Source organism: Eptatretus burgeri, chromosome 2, assembly GCF_056783735.1.
Source record: "Eptatretus burgeri isolate ZD-2024b chromosome 2, Ebu_testis_v1, whole genome shotgun sequence".
Taxonomy (NCBI): domain Eukaryota; kingdom Metazoa; phylum Chordata; class Myxini; order Myxiniformes; family Myxinidae; genus Eptatretus; species Eptatretus burgeri.
In genome coordinates, this window is record NC_140962.1 from 43342137 (window position 1) to 43369109 (window position 26973).

A 26973-nucleotide genomic window follows, 5' to 3' on the forward strand; every position below is an offset into this window, starting at 1 on the left:
ATTTATTGTCATTTAATGGTGTGAATAATTGCATTCCCTTTCTTATAGGTACCTTGCCTGGAAACAAGGTGCCCATTTTGTTAGGAGCTGGAGAGATAAACTTCATTGCTTAATATCTCTTCAGCACAATCGTCACTTCATGCAAATTACAGGAAGAACCTCAAATGATAAACACGTGCCACAGTCATGTGACATCTGATATGATCTGATCTCTTGGAGGTTGATCAATCACTAATCTCCATACGTTTGTTTTCCGGTGGTTACAGACCAGAAAATATCCAAATAAGGCAAGAAGTTAACTGTGTCCTCGATCGATACATACAGCTGGCCTTGGTTAGGCCTAAGTCACATTTGCTCTACAGCGAGGATACGGCGGTCGTACGCCCTCTGAATTGACAGAAACGTGCGGCGGCCGCAGAGTTTCTGCGGTGGCCTCAGGGTGGCCCTACGCCGTTTGGCTATCTTTTACAGGCTGTAGGGGTCGCCGTGGAATTATAGCGCGGAGTTATAACTTTTTTCATTTCTACGTTCGCCATAGCAGTTCGACAAGCCGAAACAAAAGAAATGGTAAAAAAAACCCACTCGTTACCGTCCGTCTGGCCGCACGTTCGCCTTAGGGCCCCCCTGCGGTCGCCTTGCATCTGCCTTGAAAATTCTATGGCCGCTGCAGGAACGCCCTAAGGTCACCGTGCGACATCAAATCAAAGACCGTACGGCACCCCCACGTTTTCGGTCTCCACAATTTATAAATACACCGTGCGGCTCCCAGAAAAATAAAAACATATGTGACTGCTCCAATGTGTGACCGTGGAAATACTGCGGCCGCCCTATAATTGCTAGTGGCCGTAGATTTTGTAGACCCCACGGCCGCCGTGGCAAATGTGACTTAGGCCTTACCACCTCAGAGGTCTGCTTGTGCAGACAGATAGTCACTCTAACTTAAATGGTGAAAGTACTGATCGAGCTATTATGTCAATCCCGTCGTGTGATATACGCAGTCAAAGTAAATAAAACACGTTTCTGTATTATTTTCTGTGATATTGTTATGGATTTTAGAATCCGGTCTGATGAATGCATCCACACATCCAGGTCCTCAGACAGTTATTTCCTTAAATGCATGTTCAGATTAGCCCCATCCCCATGTTTATTGGGATTTTAAATGCGATGCGTTGAGAAGGATAAAGGATAGATCCCCTCTCTTCTGGGAAGCTATTTTCTTGACGACAGACACGTTCACACACATTTCTTTCACGAGCTCTGAAGCCCGCCCTCATTTTTCCTCAGCAACATTCTTTCACGAGCTCTGAAGCCCACCTTCATTTTTCCTCAGCGGCAATCTTTCGTGAGCTCCGATGCCCGCTTTTTTTGAGAGCGCACGGGTCGTCATGGTAACCGTGCCCCAGTGGGCGGGGTGAGCTTGGGGCAGACGGCACCCCGTAGAGACGGCCCGGGGATATAAAAATGAGCGAGAGGTACGTGCTGCAGAGAAAAAGACTGAGGAGAAAAGAGGGGAGAAAAAGTCTGAAGAGAGAAAGTCTGAAGAGAAAAAGTCTGAAGAGAAAAAGTCCGAAGAGAAAAAAGTCCGAAGAGAAAAAAGTCTGAAGAGAAAAAAGTCTGAAGAGAAAAGCCTGAGGAGAGGAAAAGCGAAAGTAGAGAGGAAAAAGCAAAGGGCGAGAGAAGCTACCAAGAAGCAGGTGTCTGACCAGCGCTGACGAGACAATTCGCCCTTCCCAGTGCTTCGGCAAGCGAGCGTGTGGGGGTGAGCAGCGCCACCAACAAGTGAGGCACGGGTCGATCACCAACAACACCAGGGTCTAAACCCGTGACGGACGATTTCGGTGCCCTCCAGACGTCGACTGGCATTCAGGGTGCCCCACGAGAGGATGCACGGCAAAGCTGGGTGCTGGCGATGGACGTGACACGCACACACGCATTTTCAGGATGTTTTCGCTTCACAGATGACTTTCTGGTGAGCGAGACGATTCTCCCCCCTCCCCTCCCCCTGAATGATCTGCTGGGTACCCTTGTTTATGTTTAGCTGTAAGTCAACCCCCGATAAGCATCTGCTCTTTCTCTCTTTCCTGGCATTTTGATTGATTTTTCCTTGAAATTCATTCTTTATTTACCTCAGCAAATAAAAAGTTCTTTTTTAAAATTTATTTTATTCTTAAAAAATTATTTGTCGATTTCCAACCTGTCTGTGTTTATCCTTTCCTTCCATTGGTCGAGCATTGTTCGAACAGAGATAGACGGAGGTAATTACCACAGATTTGACCAAAAAATCGTCGGCACGCACCAGCGGTTAAAACGCTCGGCCGCCCTAATTAAAATCTAATCGAGATAACATTGGTGCTTTGCCGAGGGCGCGCTCCCCGCTCAGATAACCACGTGACCTCGAGTTAAACAGAATAATTAGACGGTGGACACTGGAACTCGTGGTTGACTGGGTGGCGTTCGTGGTTCTAAAACAACCCACCATACCACAACGTTAATTGTGAGCGGTGGCCCCAGGTCCGGCTCTACCGAGGACAACCGGGGATTAATCCCCCTGAGTGACAAGCTGGTGTCTCGGTACCCGTGGCCGCAACAATATAAGCATTTACTGTAATTTACTGTAAAGGCAAATAACTTGTGAATATGGCAAACCTATCTGTCAAGCTAATGCATGTTTCACTGTGACTCAATGACAAACTGGGTCCACTTGCTACATCATCACTGAGGCACAGCTGTGCCATTGATGCCATACCCCAGCAGATTGGAGCAGGAATTTGAAATTTGTTCAGGGTACCTGCTTGACAAAGCTACCCGCCACACATCCAATATTGTTCTCAACAGTAGTCACATAGCTGATCACGTGACCAGTAAAAGCCATTGATATCAAGTACAATCAATATAGGATCTATAAACACAAGAAAAGTGAAAGCTTTGTTTTTTTGACGTGGTTTGAATGACAGAAGAGTGTATAAAATAAAGGTTAGAGATAATGTAGAAAACTACTATAAATTCACAATATGAACGGTGTGATTACAATGGAAATTCACACATTAACTGGCTCACCTGTTGACAGTAGACCTGCAGTGTGGCACGGTCTGTTGGCTCATTAAATAGGTTGGCCAACTGGCTGAGCACGCTTTTCACAAGCTCCTTCTTCTCTCGCACTTCAAGCTCTTCTTCCACCTCACAATCTCTCTCTTTCCCCATATTTTTCCAAAGCCGCTCGCACTAACAGACCACCCCAATTCATTCGATTACGTAAGAAAGTGATTTTCAGGTTATACCCGAAACCCTCTACCTTTGTCCGAGGTAATAGAAATGGTTTGATTATTCAGAAAAAGTGGTCGTGCCATGTAGATTTTCACCAATTACCACGTATGCCTGCTCTTCTTTTTGTTGAGGCAGTGATGACAGCAACTGGGCCTCACTCAGTCCACACTTATACGACTTGTGTTGTGCTGCTTAATACCTGCTTGTGGACACGCTGGAGCTTCTCCTGCTGCTGCTGCAGTTCTTTATTCAGCTTGGCAAGCTGGGCCTCAGCCTGTTCCTTCACTGCTTGCTCCTCTGCCTCCTCAATTGCCACCTTACCCATTGTCTCCTGCATTGCCTGAAATGCAGTAAAAACAGTGTACTGCACAATAACTTTTCAGCATAAATGTTTTCTTCCTTATAAATAAAACGTCATCGTTCTTAACTTGTTACGAACCAATCACGTTCATTCTTCAAAGGCATTATGCGTCCCTCTGGGGATGAACAGCATTCTTATTTCCATTGTGCTATTCCTCTGAATGGAAGTGCAACCCTATCTGTAGCCCTTTGGCAAGGGGTGTGTTCCATTACCAATGAGCTTGTAGAGCACTCGCCAAGTGGCTCGCTTGATTTAAAGCACTCAAGCAAGAACTCCGATGAAAGGATTGAGAAGGAACGGCTGGCTTGGCAAGTAATAACAAGCTGAATGGTAATGGAACACAGGAGAGGGTACCATGGTTTACTCTTTTTGAAAGGCGTCACAGGATCTTTAACATCCAAAGAGAATGCTTCCATAATAAACAGCTGGGTTGAAATACCCACCAAAAGATAGCATACTCTTCAGTGCAACACTACCCGTGAAGCAACAGGATGACAGCTTCTGATTAATTTATGAAATCAACTCAATCTGTACACCTCAAATGCAAGGACACTGCCTCAGAACCAATTAAGATTAAGTGCAGATTAACTTTGCCAAATATCCTGCAGTCTGAAAACAAGACTCTCTCTTGCAGTGCCTTCCTCTTTGGATGGGTTTTTCTTCATATTGTCTTTTATTTCTTGTTTCTTCTTCTTCATGTTCTGGTTTATTGTTAGCTCCTTAATCTGTGGATTGTTTTTTGCCTCGGTACGATTTGGCTTTATTATCTCCACCACCGATGGTGGATGGAGAGGTTACGTTTTCACCCCTGTCTGTCTGTGCCCATGATATCTCAAAATGTTGTGCACGGATTTGAACGAAATTTGGTGGAGAGGTTGGGTACGTGACATGGACAAAAGGATGAGGTTTTAGTGAAGATCCGATTCCAGATCCAGATATGAGAATTTTTTAACCCAAAGATCCAGGTCCAGATTCTTCACCATTGAGAGATAGGGCCAAAAACGATATATAGCATGATATCTCAAAAAAGTTATGCACGTATTCAGCCAAAACGAGGTGGACAGATTGATCGTGTGACAAGGATGAATTGATTCGATTTTGGTGAAGATCCGAATATAAATTTGAATACAGTATATAAATTTGTGTTTCTGCATAAATTTGACCTAAAATGTAATCAGATCTTCATCTCAGTCCAAATAATAGATAAAGAGAACCCGATTAAACAAATAGCACACAAAAAGTTTTCATTTATTTATTGAACAAAATGATCCAACATTCGATTTCTTTGTTGGAAAAAGTGTGTGAACCTTTACATTCAGGAACTGGCGGCACCCCCTTGAGCATCAATAACTTCAACCAAACGTTTCCTGTAACTCTTGAACAGTCCTGCATATCGGCTTGGAGGTATTTTGGCACATTCCTCCCAACAGAACTGCTTCAACTCGGAGATATTTGTGGGCTTTCTTGCATGAACTACTCGCTTCATGTGGATTGGTGGACCCCAACATCTTTAAAAATGGTTTTGTAACCCTTTCCAGACCGATGAGCATCAACAACTCTTTTTCTAAGATCCTCAGAAATCTCTTTTCATCGGGGTATGACACATTTCCACAAACGTGTGTGGTGAAGATCAGACTCTGATGGTGACGAACAAAGCTCATGTTTTTTATGTCGGGCAGGGCCACCCAAACTCACTCCTAATAGTCATCCCATTGATTGAACACATGACTGTAATTACCCCCTTCATTGAGCTGATTAACATGAGGTTCCCATACTTTTTCCGACAGAGAAATTGAATGTTGGATCACTTTGTTCAATAAATAAATGAAAAAGATATTTTTTCGTGTGCTATTTGTTTAATCAGGTTCCCTTTATCTATTATTAGGACTTTAAGGGTCCCCTGACATGAAAAAAAACTTTCTGGTTATTTATATATTAACTTGACCTTCCAAGTGAAGAAATCATCCATGTTTTTTTTAATCAAAAATGGGATAATTAGAGCAATATTTCGATCATTTCTGGTGCCTTTCACAACTTGCTATGCCCCGCCCCTAAAAAAATAGACCAGCGAATCGCAGCGTGACGCCACATACAGAAACTCGCACAGAGTGGATTGACTCAAGATCTCTAGAGTCTAGACCAGCGTTTCTGAACCTTTTTACCCTTGTGAAACTCTTGAAATAGTTTTCATGTCTCAGCGAACCCCTGCATAAAAAATTATTATATACCATTATTAATATCTATCTCTTTTATATTTTTATCGTAGTTCAAGTGGTAAATATTGTTACGGTTGTGGAAATTCACAGAACACCATTCAGGTTCCCCAGAGGTCAGTTATTTCGGTAAGTGTGTGTTCCAGGTTAGAATTCCCCACCGATGTATAACGGCATGGTTCGTGTGCCGGGCTGTGAATCTTGAGGTAGTGTTATTCTTTTCTATCTTTATCTTAACAACACCAATCTCCACAAACAAACGAACTTCTCCTCACCATCATCTCTACCAACAACAACATCTGCACAAACAACAACATCTGCACAAACAACAACATCTCAACAAACAAACGAACTTCTCCTCACCAGCATCTCCACAACACCGCCATCTTTTCACCAACAACAACATCCCAACAAACAACATCTCCACAAACAAACACGAGGGCATCCCCGACAGCGGCAAAGTGATCTCAAACACGGCCGCGTTGTGAAAGTGATCTCAACCACGGCCGCGTTTGACGGTAGAATCGGATCAGAACGGCAAAAGGGGCAGAGCCAGCCGGGGGTGAAGGTTCAAAGGTGAAAGGAAGGAGGGCGCTGATTTTTGGGTGGTAAGCCCAGAGCGACCCTCCCCTTCGGGCTATCAAAAGGCGCGTTTCAACGCCGAGGTTGTGGTTGGTCGATGGAAGGAGTCGAGTTGGTGAGTTGAGTTTGGAGCTTGGAGTCCAGTTGAGCCGTTGAGGAGGCGCCGGGTCATCAACAAGGAACGAACGACTTGGAGAAGAGCGCTGGGAGAGAGCGTTCAGGTTCGCGCTGCGCTGGTGTGGTGGAGTCGGGAAGAGAGCTTGGAGAGTTCGGAGGTTGGAGTGCGGGCAGAGACATCGAGGGTTGCCCAGCGAGTCGCCAAGAGGGTGGCAGGTAGCCTGCTCGGTCTCTCGGAGTCCCTTCGGTCATCCCGGCTCCAAGCAATTATAAAGGCTTACGAGCCCGGTTCTTCCTTTCCTTCTTGGGGTTTTCATGAAAGTCTGTGGCGCCTTGTCTACCAAGTAGAACTGACTAAGTGCATGTACATAATAAATAGACATCGGCTGTAGGTTTTTGCTCGTGTCTTTTTCCCCATCCCCCCCCCCCCGCCCCCATTCATTGCATTGCTTGCATGCCTGTGTGGAAATAAATATCCCCATTTGTGAATGTCACCTGCTCGTTGCGTCCCTTCCTCCATTGACTTCCATAATTGCGTTCGGAATAATTAGCTGGCTGATTATAAGCCGATAAAACGTACATCTGGTCTGACGGGGCTTGGCGATATAAAACCGCTCGGCAATCGCAAACGGAACGAGCTGCTTAAAGAGGCTCGTTTTCGTGCAGGCTCCGTTGAGGTGTAAACTCCTGGCATTTCTGTCTGCGCGAATAATTAGGTACATCGACAATTTGGCGATCGACCCTGTAGCGCATAGACAGAAGAGTTGGCTGGTTTATGGTGTGGTTAAAAACACCCGTAGCTGGGTTTCGGTGTTGATCCGAAAGCTGCGACGAGATTGCTCATTCGGTGGGGGCGCGCGGCCGCCTTCGAGCCAAAGGTGTCGTCCGCACGCCGGACGGGCGAAAATGCACAATATAATATTTTTTTTTCGGACACCTGGTTTAAGGAAAAAATGACCCCCTTTTTGTCAAATTTATTAGCAAGGAGAAAAAAAACACTGCTCGTTTATAAGACCTCACACCGAGGTTTTAATTCACAAAATTTTTTTTTTTTTTTGTTTGAAAACGTCATTTTTGAAAGTGTTTGTCAACCCCGAGTCTGTTTGTCAATTAAAAAACACACCTCATGTAACTTGATCAACAAAACTTAAACAAATAAAGCTGAAGCAATGAAGGTAAACAGAAGAACTAACCTTGAGAGAGAGAGAGACTTCACGCAAAGAAGCACAGAGAAGATAGATGGACACCGAGCATGCGTCCCGTACTTGAGTCAGTCACTCAATGATACACGAATCCGCAGCGTACAGGACGTCCACTAACCAGTGAGGGCGGTTTCACACTGGCGCCATATAGACATCGTTAAATACATTCCCTATGGTTGTTATAATTGTTAATAATATAAGAGGTTGAAGCCCCTATTATAATAACCAAGGAGTTTCCAAAAATATGCCATATGTGTACAGTAAAATTACGAATATTAAATCAAACAAAAATTACTCAAAAATACATTAGCCTATTTATTACTGTTTTTCGTGGAACCCTGGTTGAGAAACACTGGTCTAGACTAGTCCGATAAATCCGTCGTCCATCTGACTCGTCCGATAAATCCGTCGTCCGTCCGACTAGGCCGATAAATCCGTCGTCCGTCCGACTAGGCCGATAAATCCGTCGTCCGTCCGACTAGGCCGATAAATCCGTCGTCCGTCCGACTCGGCCGATAAATCTGACGTGCTGCAGCTTTCTTTTATCACTCTCTTTTCTTCATTGTTTTTTTTTCTCTCTCTCTCTCTCTCTCTCTCTCTCTCTGTCTCTCTCTGTCTCTCTCTCTCTCTCTCTCTCTCTCTCTCTCTCTCTCTCTCTCTCTCTCTCTCTCTCTCTCTCTCTCTCTCTCGTAGCCTGTGGTTGCTGGTTGCATCATTGGTTGGGACGTGGCTATGCCGCTGATGCAGTGTCCCCCTTACCAGTACACTGGTGCTCATTTTGCCGACCTCGCAAGGATGACAGGCTGAGTCAACCTCCTAGTGTATTTTAATTCAGCGGCCAACGAGGCTTGAACTCAGGACCCTAGGATCCCAAGCCGCCACCCTAACCACTAAGCCAACACCAGGCTTATTGTTTTCTACTGGTGCTACATGACGACAGTAGGAATAAAATAAATAAAAATGCAACAGAACGTCAGATTTATCGGACTACTCGAGACAATTGTGTCACAAGGTGCGTTCTGCACACAAGTTTTCAACGTATCCGGACAGCAAAATTGCTTCGTTTCATGCACAGAGAGATACGGCCGATGAAATGCGCCGGCCTTGCTTGCGATTTATTCAATGCGGTGCAACATGTCCGCTGCGCTGAGCTGGTCACGTCAGCTCACTAAAATATTTCTGATATCGAGCAGTATGCAAGTCGAATTTACATTATTGAATTATGAATAGGATTTAGTCCAACCAGTTGTTATTGCCAAGTCTTCCTTCGATGTCCTCCCGATCATCATGAACGCCGGGAATTTCATCGCCATTTTCCTCTGCTTGTCCTGCTTCGGGCTCGAGCTGGTAAGGCCGTATTTCATTTCCAGCTGCCTGAACTTCACCTCCCGCGACTACGTTATCCAACAATTCTCCATGTGATTCTGACCAAAATCCTTCATTTCTCTCACACTCACTGTCGTTACCAGACAAATGAAAGTCCATGTCATCCATTATTCAAATCAAATGTTCGATTTTTTTTAAAGCAGAAATGAACGAAGCGATTGAGTCGACCAATCAAATGTGGAAACACACAGAAAGTCAATCGAATCACGGAGACCACCAACCCGAGTAATTTACGTGCAGCCTTTGAAATCCTGTAGTTGACGTCATGTGGGTTACGCCCCTTTCAGGAGAATTTTTAGCGGCGTTCCCAAAGAGGTTTGTTTTTTTAATTTTACATTTTACAGAATGAGTATTGTGGAAAAACATTGTCAGATCTGCAATCACGATGAAAAACTCCTCTCGGACATATATAAATGAAATTTCAGTACTTTTGCGTGTCAGGGGACCTTGAATGAAGATATGATTGAATTTTAAGTCACATTTATGCAGAAATACAGACAATTATAATGGGTTCACAAACTTTTTCTCACCACTGTATCATACCATTTTACCTTTCTGGTCGTGTTCACTATTATTATCAATCCTCACCTCCAGGTCTTGGTGCAAGTCTCTGATTTGCTGTTGTTTCAAACATAACTGGTTGTCTACTGCTCTCTGCTTCTCCTCAAGCTTTGACTGCTCTTCACGCTCCTCACCTACATCCAGAAATACACACAAACCATGAAAGCCTGTCCACTCATAACCATTATCTGAATGAATGTAACAATGGAGCAAGCAAACAGTCACTTAAAGTTTCTCAGAAAAAATGTTTTAAAAAGCAATCTTAATTGTAAATTCAGCTGTACACACGAACAACTTTCATGTCCAATGGATTCGTGAAGTAATTTTATGCAAATGTTACAAATAAAAGTGGTAATGTCAAGTATCTGGGACAATTGAAAATGATGCCATAGCATTACGGCACTAGATTTTCCTTGGCAAGAAAATGTTTTCTGGTTTGCTTAATTTTATAGCAGCATGATGTTGTGGTGTACATCAATTGGACATGTTGCCACAAGCATAAAGTCCATCCATCCATCTATTGGGACCATACTCTGTACAGAGCATCAGTGCTGCCAAAGCAGTCTCCTGGCCTGTTGGGCACAATCCTGGATGGGTCACCACCACAACGCAGAATACTCAAATGGCTCAATCATCCCAGCAAGCTGGTACTCAATTTGCCAACCTCAGAAGGATGACAGGCTGAGTCAACCCCACCTGGTATCAATTCAACGGCCAAGCAGGATTTGAACTTAGGACCCTGGGATCTCAAGTCTGCCACCCTATCCATTAAGCCAACACCAGGCAAGCATAAAGTAATAAATATTTTTAAATACAATGATCTGTCCTGCAACACACGATGAACATATGCAGACAATCAGGTTAAAAAGAAAATACAGCCGGTGACAAAATTATATAGAAAATGGTTGCAGAGAAGCAAAAGCAGGTAGTGTCAAATTACTTACTCCCTGTAACTGGTCGACTAGCCATTTGGCGATACACCCGATTACATCCTTTGATCATTCCTACGGTGTTCTTCATTGCAACGAGCTCTTGCTCAGCCTTGTGAACTTTTGTATCCAGCTGATCCCCTTCATTTTTCAGCTCTTCTTTTGCCTCTGCTGCCTGTGAACAATAAATGACCAATAATACCTGTAAGCATCCCTAAAATACTTTCGGTGGGCCAGCTGCCAGCAGAATCCTTTTTTCACTTTTTCCACTCTTTATTGTGCATTGTAATTAATTAACAAATGCCCACCTAAGCATCACGTTAACTTGAAAGCATTTGTGTGGACATTCACCGCTTTGGCAATGTGACAGTTTTTCAAAACTACTTGATTCCGACGATGTACACGGTGGAACTCACCCCAAAACGGTGGTGTTTGGTGTGATTGAAAGCGGATCTTTCACAAACTTACTTGCACATTATTACAAAATCTCACATTAATAGGGACGGTATTCGGTGTTGTATTGCAGGGGTTTTTAATAATGGTGTTGTGTTTGACGCGTGCTGTGAATTCAACCGCTCTCTCTAGATGTTTCCTTCTTTGCTGTGGATATTCTCATCAGGATAGTGTGGGTTTCCTTTGCCAGGCAACATGCACACTTGTGTAGCCCACTTACCTTGGTAATATAGTAGGCTTGTGATTTTTTCTCCCCGTCAGATCCAGACATCTTCCTCATGAGCAACTCATAGCGATTGCGCATTTTCTGCACCTTCATCAGTGTTTCGTTGAGCTCGTGGCTGTTCAGAGTATGAAAATAAGTGCTGTGATACTGCTTGTTTAGCGTCATTATGCATTCCAGTTCAAGTGAAGCTTGATAAATTCGTATTTTATCGTTGGTATTACTGATTAATGTGCACTTAAAGTATATATTTAATTGGAGCTTCAAAATGCAATATATGAAAGATAGACAATGTTAAAATGGTTAAATTAGGTAATGACAAGAAAAGCAAGTAAACTGTTTGTGATACCCACCTTGTTGATGTCAAGACTCAAACCAGTAGCCTTAAGAATCAGACTCCCTTTATAGCCCCATGAAGAATCTACACTGATAACTGTGCCAGTCATGATGTCAAGGCTTATATCCATAAGACTGCTCTGGTTTGAGACTGCTTAAGCCATACCCATACGTACTCAAGCGCAAGGTCTTTTTTAGCTGTTACTACAACTCCTTTGCACCTGTGGATATCGATCTTTTGTGGATTGCAACATGTTTGTCTGAAGCAGAGGATATCAATAATTTTTTGGCAAACTGTTGTTTGTTGCCTGCCATGTGTGTTCATTCTGTCTCAAATCTTAAGTTGGAAGGTAAACTTACAAAAGGCAACCTGTACAATTACTTTCTGTCCACGTCCATAGCAATAATCTCTTTTCTATTCGTTAACCATACCTGGCTTAACACTGACTTGCAGGTTTCAGTATCCCTCCTCTCCTTTCTCCACTCCTTTCCTGTTCATTAATTCCTTTGCTTATTGCATCCACTTGCAGCCACACAGTCAGTACGTTGCCAACTAGTCTTACCTGAAAGGTAAGCTTTCCCACCTGCCTCCTTCTGAAGTATTCAGCTCTAATGCATGCTTCTCTGTCACCATTATGCCCCTCTCCAGTCTTTCTCTCACCGTTACTTAGAAAACAATTTTTTTTTCATCCAAAAGGTTCATAAATTGCTGGCTGGCTACAGCATACTGCTGGAAATAAATACTCCTATGCAATCGAATTCAGCTGAAATTGCTCTTCCGGTGTTATGCCAGCAGGGGGGTACTACATCTTGGAGTACACTGTTGCCGTTCCGATGGGGATTTTAGACACAAATTCCCCACCTATAGTTTGGAATGGAATATCATATCAATTTTTAAAACATGTGGATGTTGGAAGATTAACCTAATGATGAAATTGAAATTCAAGTAAATATTTTTTGATGTAATTTGATGTCCAGTTTGGTCTGAAAGTCGCTTTACCCCTCCCCAGTAAAGCATAAGTTCTTAAACTCTTTTAATATACAGGTTTTATTGTGTAGGACTTACAATAATCAATCATTCATTGTATCTGTATATATGCCATCATTCTCAGTGGTGGGGGAGGGCAGAAGGGAAGGGTGGGAGGGAGGTGCTAGAAATGTAGCAGCGGTGAAGTGACTTTGCGGCCACCCTGTCAATACCACAGAGCCATGATGGGCCAAATGGCATCTTCCTCTGTCTGTTTTTTGGAGATAACTTTAAAATGTATGTGACTTGTACACTTTTCTGCGATACTGCTTTGTGGAACTTTCTCACTGAAGTGTCGTTGATGGCCTCTTAACCTCTCCCACATTTCATATTGTCTTGTATCGCTTGCTTTTTCAGTCTTCGATCCCTCTCAATCCCAAGCAATATGCATGTTCATCCATGACCCACGAAACTTGGTCAAAGTTCTGGCTTTCTGCTCACTTTAACCCCTTTATCCACCTCATTCAGCTCTTCCATGAGCCTTGATTTTGTGTTTTGAAATGTGTGTTCCATATTGAGCACTAAATGTGCAGAAGCTGCTGCCTGCACCAAGTCAGGAATTAAATACCTGGACCATGTTGCATGCACAATTGAGTTCATGGAGTGTCTAATCATTTTTAGCAGCATCAAGCCATGTCACAAAGGAGAAACGAATGGGGGTTTTAGTTCAGATAAATTGGCTGAAAGAGTCCTCTTTGGAGTTCGAACAAATCTCAGGAAGACCCAGAGAAAGACAAAACAAGCCATGGGTTAAATTTCATCTCATAGGATTTGTCAGCCAAATGAAAGCAGATTTGGCACAATGATCTGTTCTCCCAGGTCCAGAGATACTTTGCACTTATCATTCTTGCTGTTAAAATAGTAATAATGATATTACCGTTATGAGTGTATTTTAAGATCATGTAGATATTTCTACAAAACAATTAAAGTGAAATGAACCTGAGGGCCTGCACATGGTTTTTCACATTGATCATCTGACTGTTGAGCAGTTGTTCTCGCTTTTGGTTCATTGACTGTCGCTCGGCTGCCTCTGCCTGCATCTTCATTTTCTGCTTTCGTAAATCAGCCACTCCGTGGGCTTGCCCGGCCAGTGCAGTACGCAGCCGCCCACACGTAGCCGCCACAAGGCGCTCTTCCACCAATGCCTCCTGAGTGTGCCGGCAACATGTTCGTGAGTACATCACTGAGAACATAGGTGTTGCAAATGAAAAAGTAAAAGTTTACTTCACCATGATGATAGTAACTTTCAGAAAATAAAATAAATGATTACGGTATGTTTATAAATAAAATACAATGGGAGAAAGGAAGTACGAGGTGAAGTTCACTCGGTTGTCCATTAAACTGATAAGAGCAATACATTCTTGGTTTTTACTGTTATCTGACAAACCCACTGTTGTCCAAAAAGATTTTTTTGCAGGGTGTGACAACAAATTGTAAATATTTCCCCATTCTGATTAATAGAAAGTTATCTTTATTAATTTGAAAGCTGCCACATAATATTTTCCCAACTAAAACGTTTGCTGGTGCTTTCAACGTTGCAGAAAGCTGAACTGCAGTGTCTACTTACGACACATCACCGACAGATCGGTGGGCTTTCTTTCATATTGCTTCACTTCGGTCCTCACTCCACCCACAGCCCCACCGGGTCGTAAGTTTTCTTCCAGAAACCCATATTTGGCTCCCCTAATCTGGGTGCTCACTTCCATTTGTACAACCCTTGATCTATCATCCTGCCTGTGAAACTGACTCCCTATCTCTGATGCTTCGAGCTCTTCCCTCCAGTCTTCCTAGAGTACCACCAAAATCACCACCTTACGCTTTCTCTCAGACCCCCGTTATTTTCCAATCTCGTTGACAACCTTCCCCCACCCCCACTTCTGCTTTATATTTTTTTCTCCCTCTTTCATTACTACCAACTCAAGTACTTGTTACCTCTGCCACTGAAGGTGTTATGGAGGTTATATTTTTATCCCTGTCTGTCTGTTTGTTTGTTTGTGAACAAATATCTCAAAAAGCTGTGGACGAATTTGCAGGAAATTTTATGGAGCGCTTGGGTACGTGACAAGGACGAAATGATTAGAGTTTGGTGTAGATACAAATCCGGATCCGGATCCGAAATTTTTTTCAGTGATATTTCACCATTGAGTGATGGGGCTAAAACCATTGAGTGACATTACAGCAGGATGTCTCAAAAAGTTATGGACGGATTTGGATGAAACTTGGTGGATGAGTTTATTAGGTGACAACAACAAGCTAATTTAATTTTAGTTTATGTCCAAATCCAGATCAGGCTTATCAGTGGGATACAAAACATGACCGAATCAGCCTAGCGGAGGTATGCTCTCTCCCGAGTACCCTTCTAGTTCTCAATGTGTCCATGCATTTCTATCCGCTTGGTCCCCTTTTACCCTTTGTCAGTCTGAAAAGCTGATACTCTCTGTCATTTAATTTTTTCCATGAACCAAGACTCCTGTATTAAAATAAGATTTGAAAGACAAGGCCTAAATTCAATTCTAAATACAGCATAGCACCAAATGCATAATAATTTATTGATTTTAAACTGTGACATTTAAAAAAGTAAAAACACCAACAAATAAATACTCCAAAACTCGATCTGAAGGACTGAATGCAAAAACACCATTTGGGTCAATGGAGTGGTTGGATAGAGTGAGGTTTCATGGCAATACATATAGTGGGTTGAGTTTATACAAAATTAGTTTTGGACAGTATATATATATATATATATATATATATATATATATATATATATATATATATATATATATATATATATATATATATATATATATATATATATATATATATATATATATATATATGTTTTTGTTGAACAAAGCTTCACAAGTTTTTTTTGTTTCTTTTCTGAAGATACTCATACGAGTGAGTATACATGGTTGTTCATTGCAAATATTGCTCAACATAATATTTTCCCTCCAACAAAAATGTTTCTAAAAACAATTCCTGACCTTTTTAAAATGCAAAAGAAAAACATTTTATTATTTGGATGCAGCACGTAAATTTAAAAACAATGAAGGAAGGCAAATTAATGCACCTTGTGAGGTGTTTGAAGTGTTGTACCTGTGCACACAAAACTACCAAAACACATTGGAACTGAATCAAAGACAAATTTTCGTGATACATTTTAGAAGAAAAGAACGAGCATTTAAGAAGGAAATCTGAACATGAGAAACTGTACAGTGAGTAAATGATAAAAAAAATAAACAAAGTACAGGCCTGTTTTTCATGCACGAGTTGAGCCATCTCTTTCTCAGTGATGTCATTAAAAAGGTCAAGTTCCTTCAACTTGTTTTGCAGTTCAGTTTCTTCCTTTTGAATTCTGTCAATTGTCTGGCACGTGCGGAAAATGTCATCCTGATTGAGAAGGCAGATTCATTGTCATTAGCAACCGGACTTTGTTTTCATGAACATAACCATCTATGGATAGATAAATCATAAACTATACGATGTGCTTTCATGTTTGTGATCAAATGCATCAGGTAGGTCATCTATATATTACATATGCAAAAATGGTTGAATTTTTTTTGTCCTTTCTTCCCTCCATGTCTTCAAGACTGTTGTCCACTTCCATCTCAGATCGTCCTCAATCCAAAACCATGATCTTTTCTACCCTTGTGCCCCTCCCCCCACCCCACCCAAATCTCTCCTTCCAAATTTCCAATTTTCTCTCCTGAGAGTTTCCTCCTGAATCCATCCGATGCATCTTCGCCTGTCCCTCATTCCTTCCCACACCCATTGTTTGTCTGCCTCCCTCTATATTGGCCTTCAAATCTGCTGTTGGTGTTTCCCCTCTCTCAACTGTTCCTTTTGTCCTGTTGTGTCCTGATCTGTTCAGTGTATGAGTACTAGCTCTTCCACAGGCCTATGTATGCAAAATTTAAATGTTCCATACATCCCTTTTCCCTCATCTTTCCTTATTCCAATCTCCTTCTGAACTTTCCATGAAAAAATTACAACTTTCCTTCCTCACTTTCCTACCATCCATTTCCCAAAGTATCATCCTCTTTTTTTCCTAAATTTTTTATTTTATTTTAACCCTTCCTCCTCATGCATCAGATAGAAAATAATACCCTTGTCTGTGAAGGGTGGTGTTGGTCTGCTTTCACAGACAAGACAAACAATGGATTTTATTAATCAACAAAAAGTTGATGAGTATGTTCAATGACATCCAAAACTCGGGTTTGAGCATTCGTCCATATAGTCAAAGCAAAAATCTACGATATAAATGGCAGTCCTTCTGTCTGTCTGTCTGTTTTTTTGTGACGAATAAGCTCCTTGACCAGTGAACCGATCTTTATGAAACTTTACACATGTATAGAACTAACATTCAGCTCCAGGATGCGCGAAGTGGCTCTCCATAAAAATGAAAATATATATATATATATATTAAAAAATTATATATATATATATATATATATATATATATATATATATATCCCTGTGTCGTAAGAGGCGACCAGGGTTGCGTCAGGAAGGGCATCCGGCGTAAAACATGTGCCAAATCACTATGCGGATCATACGGGTGATCCGCTGTGGCGACCCCGAATGGGAGCAGCCAAAAGAAGAAGAAGAAGATATATATATATATAATAAATAAAATTTCCATTAGAAAAAAAAATGGCTTTCGAATAGTGCGCCGGCGTATTAATCATAACAAAAGGCTTCATGGTTAAAAACGCTAGGGTTTTTTGAAATACAAAATGTACGTATTCGTTGACTTTTTAAACATACACATTCTCCTCCTGTTATTTGAATTCTCGAACTGCACGCGCACGGCAACAGCTAACTGCTGATCGATCTGCTCATGAAAGAGCCAGGCAAGCGGAGAGAGAGAGAGAGAGAGAGAGAGAGAGAGAGAGAGAGAGAGAGAGAGAGCGAGAGAGCGAGAGAGCGAGAGAGAGAGAGAGAGAGAGAGAGAGCGAGAGAGAGAGCGAGAGAGCGAGAGAGAGCGAGAGAGAGAGCGAGAGAGAGAGCGAGAGAGCGAGAGAGAGAGAGAGAGAGAGAGAGAGAGAGAGAGAGAGAGAGAGAGAGAGAAGAGAGGAAGAGAAGAGAAGAGAAGAGAGAGAGAGAGAGAGAGAGAGAGAGAGAGAGAGAGAGAGAGAGAGAGAGAGAGAGAGAGAGAGAGAGAGAGTCGTCTTACTGCTGATATATATGTATATATTGTTGCGGATTTGCGCCCGCCGGCGTGCTGACGGCCACGTAACTCGAATCGCGGCACGTCGCCCACCGGACGGACAATCCAGTCGTGACCCTCTCGGACTAACGCCGGGAACCAGTCACGGGTGGACCTTTCGGTCTCACCGCGATCGAGCCAATCGGCCCCCGCGTGGGATAGGGTTGCTCGCCAAATTCGACCTACCTAAGTACCCACACGGAGGGTAGACCGGGCGATCGCACCTCGCCGCAGGTCGACTTCGGACACGGGCCACTTAAGCGACCCGTTCCGTACTATCGGGATAACCGAGCGGTGTTATTCGTCGACCTCGACGGTGCGATTAATTATCGGGCGTCTTAACCCACGACCAACCCTTTACGTGAAGCAAGATGAGGATTCAATGAAAGAAATGACGAAGCGAAGCGGGAAAACAGTTCAATAATAAGCACATTTATTTCGCGATGAACGGAAAGCACACATATACAATTCCACCAAAAGCACATGGAAAAGAAGAAGACAAAAAGCAAATGCAACAATGCAGATCTAATACCGACTACGCGAGCACACGGCAACACTTATACAATTTTACTTCACAGACGGCGCCGACAACACATATTCCCAAAGCAAAAGAAAAGAGAACCACCCTCCAGGATGAGGGGGTAGGCGGGCCTGGGGCCGAGACCGTGTCGGGCCTACCCGTCTGATGATGAGACGCGGAGCGGCGGTGGTGCCTCAACTCCGCGGGCCTCGCGGACAGTGTCTGGTAGGGGGTGGGAAGGGGGCCCCCTTTGTCGCACTATCTCAGCGCGGGGGGAAACAGGAGGGGGTTGCTGATGCTCGGGGAAAGGAGGATTTCACAAAATCTCGGGTCCCGCGACGAGCGTCTCCACCACGACCTCAGTCGCGCCGCCGGCCTTTCTCTCGGCAGTTCCCCGAATCCGACGCGAACACCCCCTCGTCCGCCTTCGCCGCCGCCGCCTCTCCACAGCTCCGTCCTCTTCACTCCGACTCCGCGAACTCCCAACTGCGAACTGCCACTTCAACTCAACTCTTCCTCCACGAACTGAACTGCTCTCTTCTCCACTTCCAACTCCGAACTCTTCCTCCTGCGAACTGAACTCCTCGACTGACGAACGCGGCCCCTTATATCCCCCGTGGCCTCGCTCCTTCATCTTTGACCCTCTGCCTCCGACCTTTCACCTCTCTTGCTGGCTCCCCATTGGCCCGAGGAAAAGTGGGCGTGAATGCTTTTTGATCCATGAATTTGCATATAGCGACCGCCCTCCAACGCCCTGGAGGCGGGGCCAAACCGCCCCTCGCTCACCGATTGGACGGAACAAAAGTGGGCGTGAGTCGTTTTTGATCCGTTTTTCTGCGGAAAGTCCGCGATGCTTTTGAACACGCTGCTCGGTGCGCGCTCTACACGAGTCCAGCATCGGTGCCCACGAGTGGCGCGAGATGACGGTGATGCGATGGTGGCGAGTTGTGACGGTAAAGGTCGTGGCGGTTGTGGTGAAGCGGCGTTGTGGTTGGTGGTTGTTGTTGTGATGGCTGTTGAGACGTGGTTGGTGGTGGTAATAATGGCGGTTGGTCCAAAATAAAGATAGTAAAAGAAAAACGGCTATCCTGAAGAGTCGCAGCCCTCATGAATGACATTTATTCCCTCCAGACAACGGGTTTGGGCCTAACTACACATGTACTTACCGAGATATCTCACCTAAGGGACCTGAATGGTGGTTTGCGAATTTGGTCAACCACAATAATATATATATATATATATATATATATATATATATATATATATATATATATATATATAGACACATATATATATATATAGACACATATATATATATATATAGACACATATATATATATATATATATATATAGACACATATATATGTATATATATGTATATATATATATATATATATATATATATATATATATATATATATATATATATATATATATATATATATATATAGTTGAAAGTCTGTCTGTGTGTGTGTTTGTCTGTGACCTATGCACGCGAAAAGTACTGGACTGATCCTCACCAAACTTCACATGCTGACAGAACATGTACCCGGGAGTGTCCCGATGTAAAAGAATTGTACTTCCGACTTGCGGTTTCCGAATTATGACGTCATCACCTGATTTCGTAACGTTAATTTTTCAAGTTCAGCCGATTGACATGGGGCCAACGCCATTTGCAATAGAATGAAAAAATAATGCTACAGTCAATTGAAGACAATGACTTCCGACTTTCCGGTTTCCGAATTATGACGTCATCACCTGATTGCGTAACGTTAATTTTCAAGTTGAGCCGATTGACATGGGACCAATGGAATTTGCTAGAGAATGAGAATTAATTAAGTAACAAATGATGACATGAAACCAGCCTCACATTGTTGAGGCATTATGGTTTTTTATCTGATGCGGCAATAAATCTTAACATTTTTGAACTCGAGTCTTCTGCATATAAAATATAATATTATAGTGGTGATGAAAAAAACTAATTATGGTGGCAGACTCTACAATTTTACAATTAACTGTGACATATACTCCTTCAGACCCACAGTCATCCACGGGATTCCTGTGCGGAGCACGGGTATCCCTGCTCGTAAATACATATATAAACCAATGGAAAACATTTTTATTTTGCTTTGAAGAAAAGCTATGCTCTTATCAAAACCTGCACCTTGTTTCCCACAACACCAAACATTGTGATGCTCGCACAGCGACGTGACAACATACCAAAAGGTAGACACCACGCATTGAATCAAGGATGTTATGGACAAAACTTATGGACCTGAGACCAAACATTTAAGAAAGAGGATAATTAACTAATTCCTCCAAAACAAGACTTCTGGAATGCTAAAAATTCGCCTTTATTTAATAATTAACACAGCTGTCTCAATTTATGATCGAACCACCCATCTTTTAAAAATCGAATCTAATCTTTCTTGTCTTAAACCAAGGGATAACCAAGGGAGACAGCAAGCAGCCTTAACTATTTCAGTTCAATGCAAAGAGTATTTGAACACTCAGAAAGCAGATTTTGTATTTATGCCTAACTGCACAGCAAACCAAGATGTCAGTGGAGAACTTGACGGTGCAATGCACAAAAGAGGTACGCAAGTCGATTTTCATAACAGAAGTTTTAAAGGCATATGAAAAATTAAAAAAAAACATTGAAATGAAGGCCTATGATGAAACTGGAAAAGTTAAAAGAAATAGATGACGCTTATTAGTGATACTCTGTGTCGGAGTGGCGACCCGTCCAGGATTGTGCCCAATAGCCAAGGAAACTGCTTAAGCAGCAACAATGCTCTGCACAGAGTATGGTCCCAATGGATGGATGGATGGATTAGTGATACTCATTCAAAAAGGACAGAAGACTTGTAGAGGTACCAATCACAATTGTTTCAGTCTCTAAAATGCAATTGGGCATTCTCGTAACAGGGAATCATCAGAGCAATGAACCATGTGGAACACCACCACCAGACTCACAAAAAAACCTTGCAGATGCAGTGTGCCCCAAAACAAATGTTCTCATCTGTGTGGCCAAATGTTCTCATGCTTCTTGAGAAGATTGCTGGGATAAAGGTGATTGAGGACAAATGAGGGTAATAGCTGACAGTATCATGGAGCGAGGGCCAGCGCCTATTTTGACTGAAAACTGACTCCAGCTCCTATTCGATGCTCTTCTTATGCTCTCCGTGCAAGTAAAACCCCTCACATTCCAAGACCCAATCACACAGTTATACACCCCCAATCTTCTCTGGGCATTCATAGTTATGCATGGTGTCCTTAAAAGGAGTTCGCATTAAGACTTTCCATGGTGACTTAATTTGGCCAACTCACATGTCCAAATGCTGTTCAATCAGAATAGCCCCGCTGGTTTGCGGCGACAATTGCCGATGATGTGCTCTCTTTTTCCCACTCCATGGATATCATGATGACAATGCACACTCACTGATTTTATGACAATAATAATGAGTATCGTAAGTGTAAAATAATATCGCAGAAAAAGCAAAATCCGAAATGTAAAATAAATCTGTTACCCAATCATCAAAAATACCACCATAATTTACATGAAGATTCTCATTTTCAGAACAATACTGGTATCAACATTTAGTTTATAAAATGGCTGCTCACCTGTGTATGTTGCAACTGAGCAGAAACAAAGGTGTGAGTCTCGTTACGTTCATGCAAGACTTTAGTGAGCTGTGCCACTTTCATCTCAAGTTCATGCTGCTCCGTATGGCTCACATCCCCCTGTAAGTGTGCCAGACGACGTGCCAGCTCTTCCAACTGATAATCCTTTGCTCAAATAAGCCAAGTTGAAAGAAAGGGATTGGGGATTAGCAAATTGCAATTAGGAAATTGCAGCAACCACAATGGTCACATTGGAAGCGACCATCTACATCATTGCTTGCATTTATGCTTATGCACTGTGGATGACTATTAAACTTTTCATGTCCACAATCATTGTACACTGCTTCTTCCCAATTCCATATCCAGGCGATGCGTGACATCCTCTCTGAGCACCGAAGGAGGGGAGTACTCAGTTTTTACTCTGTTTGTTTTCTTTCTTTCTTTCTTTCTTGCTTGTCTGGGCGACATCTCAGCCATCCTTTGAGCTAGGAAGCTGAAATTTGGGGACAAAAGTGAAGATGTGCTTTGGCAAAAATGTTATTTTATTTTTTGATTAATCAATCAATTAATTAATTATTTGATTGTTTTATTTCTCATCTGGGCAATATCTCAAGCACATTTTGAGCTCGGAAGCTGATATTTGGACACGGCAGAGACAAAGTGATTTCATTTGGCTATTAAGGGTAGTTTTGATTTGTTGATTAATCAATTAATCGATTAATTATTCTTTTTTTTAATTTCTTAATTTTCAAAAAGTTACAGATTCGAATGAAACAGTGATAGTTTATGTGTGCTTTTTAGCAATTGATTGAGAAATCAATTATTTTATGATTATAATTTGTTCATTTTAATTTTATGATTATCATCCTGGTCTGGAGACAGCTTGAGCAACCAAGACCTTCAAGATCATTGGAATTTCCCACGATGAAGCTGAGTCAATCGGCTTATCACTTTGCCATCGCTGACAGTTCAGTGGTCTCTCTGTCTTATTCTGTCTCCTTTCTGGTCTTGCACCCTCTGTCCTCTCTGTGGTTTGACCCCGAACCCCACCCCTCAGAAAATATTGAGAAAAAGAAAATATTGGTACCACCTGGTTAGCTCGTAGATATGCAGGGCGCACACGGTCCACCAACAACCCCCATCTATCTCCCCCCTCCCCCACCACGAGTATCTACAGGGTGAACATGACCAACCAGCAACCCAATTCTGGTGGAACTCCCAAAATCCAGAATCACTGCTCACCTCCACTTTTATGTTCTCATCAATCTCATTCTTTCCTCCAGATCTTCAAAACAGCTGTTCTCCAACACCATCTTAGATCATCCTCCATCTAAAACCATAATCTTTTATACACCTGTTAAACCACCACCCATCCCCCAAAATAAAATATTGCTTTTGTGTCCAACTTGTCCACCCCATGCATCCCCTCCCCCCCCTCCTCCATTTTATCCTTATTCAATGACGTTGAGAAGAAAAGAGGTGGGGATCTGTGTTTTCTGATAAATGATTGAACAATGGTGTACTGATATTAAACTAATCTCTCAGTTCTGTACTTTTGATATAGAGACTCTGACCATCCAATGCTGTCCTGTCCAAGTCCCCCCCCCCCCATTTTATACCCTGCTCTTCCACGATCCACGAGCCTTGACTGTATGCAAAAAAAAGAACTGAAAATTCACTAAGATAAAAAAGCAAAATATCTTTAATGTATCATTTTAAATAAGAAAAATGCTGTTATTAATTATTCCACATTTCTTCACCTACTTGTGTGGCAGGAAGAACTGAATAGACCAATTTAAACAATATATGTTTTTATCTTTATCTATCTCTCTACTATCACACTATATGTGTGTATATATATATATATATATATATATATATATATATATATATATATATATATATATATATCTTCTTCTTTCGGCTGCTCCCTTTAGGGGTCGCCACAGCGGATCATCCGTATGATCCGCATAGTGATTTGGCACGTTTTACGCCGGATGCCCTTCCTGACGCAACCCTGGTCGCCTCTTACGACACAGGGATATGGTACACCTATTTTAACCGGGGTATACACCGGCCCAGTACACTGGAACTCATTTCGCCGACCTCGGAAGGATGACAGGCTGAGTCAACCCCCTGGTGTATTAATTCAGTGGCCCAACGGGGCTTGAACTCAGGACCTTATGGATCCCAAGCTGCTGTCCTAACCACTGCGCCAACACCAGGCTCATATATTCATATATATATATATATATATATATATATATATATATATATATATATATATATATATATATATATATATATTTATATATATAAAATATTGGGGTGGTTGGGATTACACATTTTTAAAGAAGAAGAAGAAGGCGCTTCCCACCAAAAGTAAAAACTAGATAGACTCCGCTAATTTGAGCAAAAAGGCGAGAACAGACCCGGTCTCAGGCAACATTTCACCAGCTTCACAGCCGGCTTCATCAGGCACAATAGATGATTGTGTCTATTGTCAATTGTGCCTGATGAAACCGGCTGTGAGGTTGGTGAAACGTTGCCTGAAACCGGGTCTGTTCTCGCCTTTTTGCTCAAATTAGCGGAGTCGATCTCGTTTTTACTTTTGGTTGGAAGCAACTTCTTCTTTAAAAAAAACAAAATTATATATATATATATATATATATATATATATATATATATATATATATATATATATATATATATATATATATATATAAAAAGCTCTTTCTAACCACTGATTGACTGACTGACTGACATTAAAGATCGGGATCTTTCGGGTGACGTAGAAAGCTAAAAAAAATTGTGCCGATGGATATCGAAGCCGGTACGCCAGAAAAAAAAAATCACAGAATCGTTGTACAGCATTCAGAAATGCAAATATAAATAAATGAAAATAAATAAATAAATGACAACAGGCACATGAAAAAATAATGGTGAGCGAACCGAGACAATGAGGGAAGCATGGTTCGTATGCTAACACATTGTCTAAGCACACCCTGCGTATATATATATATAAGGCTAAGGTTGTCTGTCTGTCTGTGTTTCCCTGAAACATAGAAATGCTCCTGGGAGAGAAACAAAATCAGCAAAAGTTGCTTCAAATTAATCCAAATCTTCGGGAAAATTAGAACTTTTAACCTGGGCGGTGTATAAGACAACAGACCGCGGCTTTGATAACATCAAGGAAATCCAACACAGGTGGAGGCCATTCAGCCAATCATGCCTGCGCGAACACCACACCAACCCATCTGTATAGGATCCAAGGAAGAAAATGCAAAAAAAAACTTTTTCATTAATGAAATAAAAAAAATTGTTTTTTTTTTGTTTGTTTTTGTTTGTAGTTTTTTGGTAGTTTTTTTGTAATTTTTATTTTTATTTTTCCTTTTCTTCCCCTCGGGGAGGGGGCATGTGCTTGGTTTAAAACACACATCAACCACACAACCCCCCTTGACAAGTTCATTCCCTTTTTTTTGTATTTGCTGTTAAGAAATCTTCTTTCGGCTGCTCCCGTGAGGGGTCGCCACAGCGGATCAACCGTCTCCATTTCGCTCTTTCCTCCACATCTTCCATTGACACACCAACCACCCGCATGTCCGCCCTCACCGCATCCATGAACCTCTTATTTGGCCTTCCTCTTCTCCTCCTGCCTGGCAGTTCCATCTTCAGCATCCTTCTCCCGATATACTCCACTTCCCTCCTGTGCACATGTCCAAACCATCTCAATCTCGCCTCTCTCACTTTGTCTGCAAACCGTCCGACCTGCGCAGTCCTTCTAATATACTCATTCCTTATCCTGTCCATCCTCGTCACTCCCAACGAGAATCGCAGCATCTTTAACTCTGCCACCTCCAGCTCCACTTCCTGTATTTTTGTTAGCACCACCACCTCCGAACCATACAACATAGCTGGTCTCACTACCGTCTTATGTACTTTCCCCTTCACTCTTGCAGCTACCCTTGTGTCACAAATCATTCCTGCAAATCTTCTCCACCCACTCCATCATACCTGCACTCTCTTTTTCACTTCTCTCCCACACTCTCCGTTACTTTGGACATTGATCCCAAGTACATAAACCCATCCACCTTCCCCACCTCAACTCCTTGCAACCGCACCATACCACCACCCTCCCTCTCATTTACGCACATGTACTCCGTCTTACTCCGACTGACTATCATTCCCCTTCTCTCCAGTGCGTACCTCCATCTCTCGAGGCTCGCCTCAGCCTGCTCCCTATTCTCCCTACAGATCATGATGTCATCCGCGAACATCATAGTCCATGGAGATTCCAGTCTAATCTCGTCCGTCAACCTGTCCATCACCATTGCAAAGAGGAAAGGGCTCAGAGTCGATCCTTGGTGCAATCCCACTTTTACCTTAAACCAGTCCGTCATTCCTACCGCACACCTCACTGCTGTCACACTGTCCTCGTACATATCCTGCACGATCCTCACATACTTCTCCAACACTCCCGACTTCCTCATACAATGCTACAACTCCTCTCTTGGCACCCTATCATAAGCTTTCTCTCAATCCACAAAATCACAATGGAACTCCTTCTGGCCTTCCCTATACTTCTCCATCAACATTCTCAAAGCAAACATCTCATCAGTGGTGCTCTTTCCTGGCATAAACCCATATTGCTGCTCACAAATCGTCACCTCTCTTCTCAACCTTGCTTCCACTACTCTTTCCCACAACTTCATGGTGTGGCTTAACAACTTTATCCCTCTGTAATTTCCACAGCTCTGCACATCACCCTTGTTCTTGAAAATCGGAACCAGTACACTTAATCTCCACTCCTCCGGCATTCTCTCACTTTCCAAGATTTTATTAAACAATCTGGTTAACAACCCCACTGCCATCTCTCCGAAGGCCGAAGTCACATTTGCTCTACGGCGAGGATACGGCGGCCGTACGCCCTCTGAATTGACAGAAACGTGCGGCAGCCGCAGA

General features: G+C 42.5%; 1 protein-coding gene across 7 annotated transcripts in view; it reads right to left on the reverse strand.

Annotated features, from left to right (window-relative positions):
- Positions 1–26973, reverse strand: part of CCDC39 (coiled-coil domain 39 molecular ruler complex subunit) — a 101930-nt gene that overhangs the window by 28968 nt on the left and 45989 nt on the right. For 4 of the 7 annotated variants that reach the window (XM_085869148.1, XM_085869145.1, XM_085869147.1 and 1 more), the window contains 8 exons: positions 22012–22176; positions 15910–16047; positions 13594–13802; positions 11289–11409; positions 10631–10790; positions 9714–9820; positions 3464–3604; positions 3058–3222 (listed from right to left, as the gene is read on the reverse strand). In XM_085869148.1, the coding sequence (XP_085725274.1) occupies positions 3058–3222; positions 3464–3604; positions 9714–9820; positions 10631–10790; positions 11289–11409; positions 13594–13802; positions 15910–16047; positions 22012–22176 (1206 nt within the window). The remainder of the gene's footprint in view (positions 1–3057; positions 3223–3463; positions 3605–9713; positions 9821–10630; positions 10791–11288; positions 11410–13593; positions 13803–15909; positions 16048–22011; positions 22177–26973) is intronic. The other 3 variants (XM_085869146.1, XM_085869149.1, XM_085869150.1) reach the window with 3 other exon arrangements.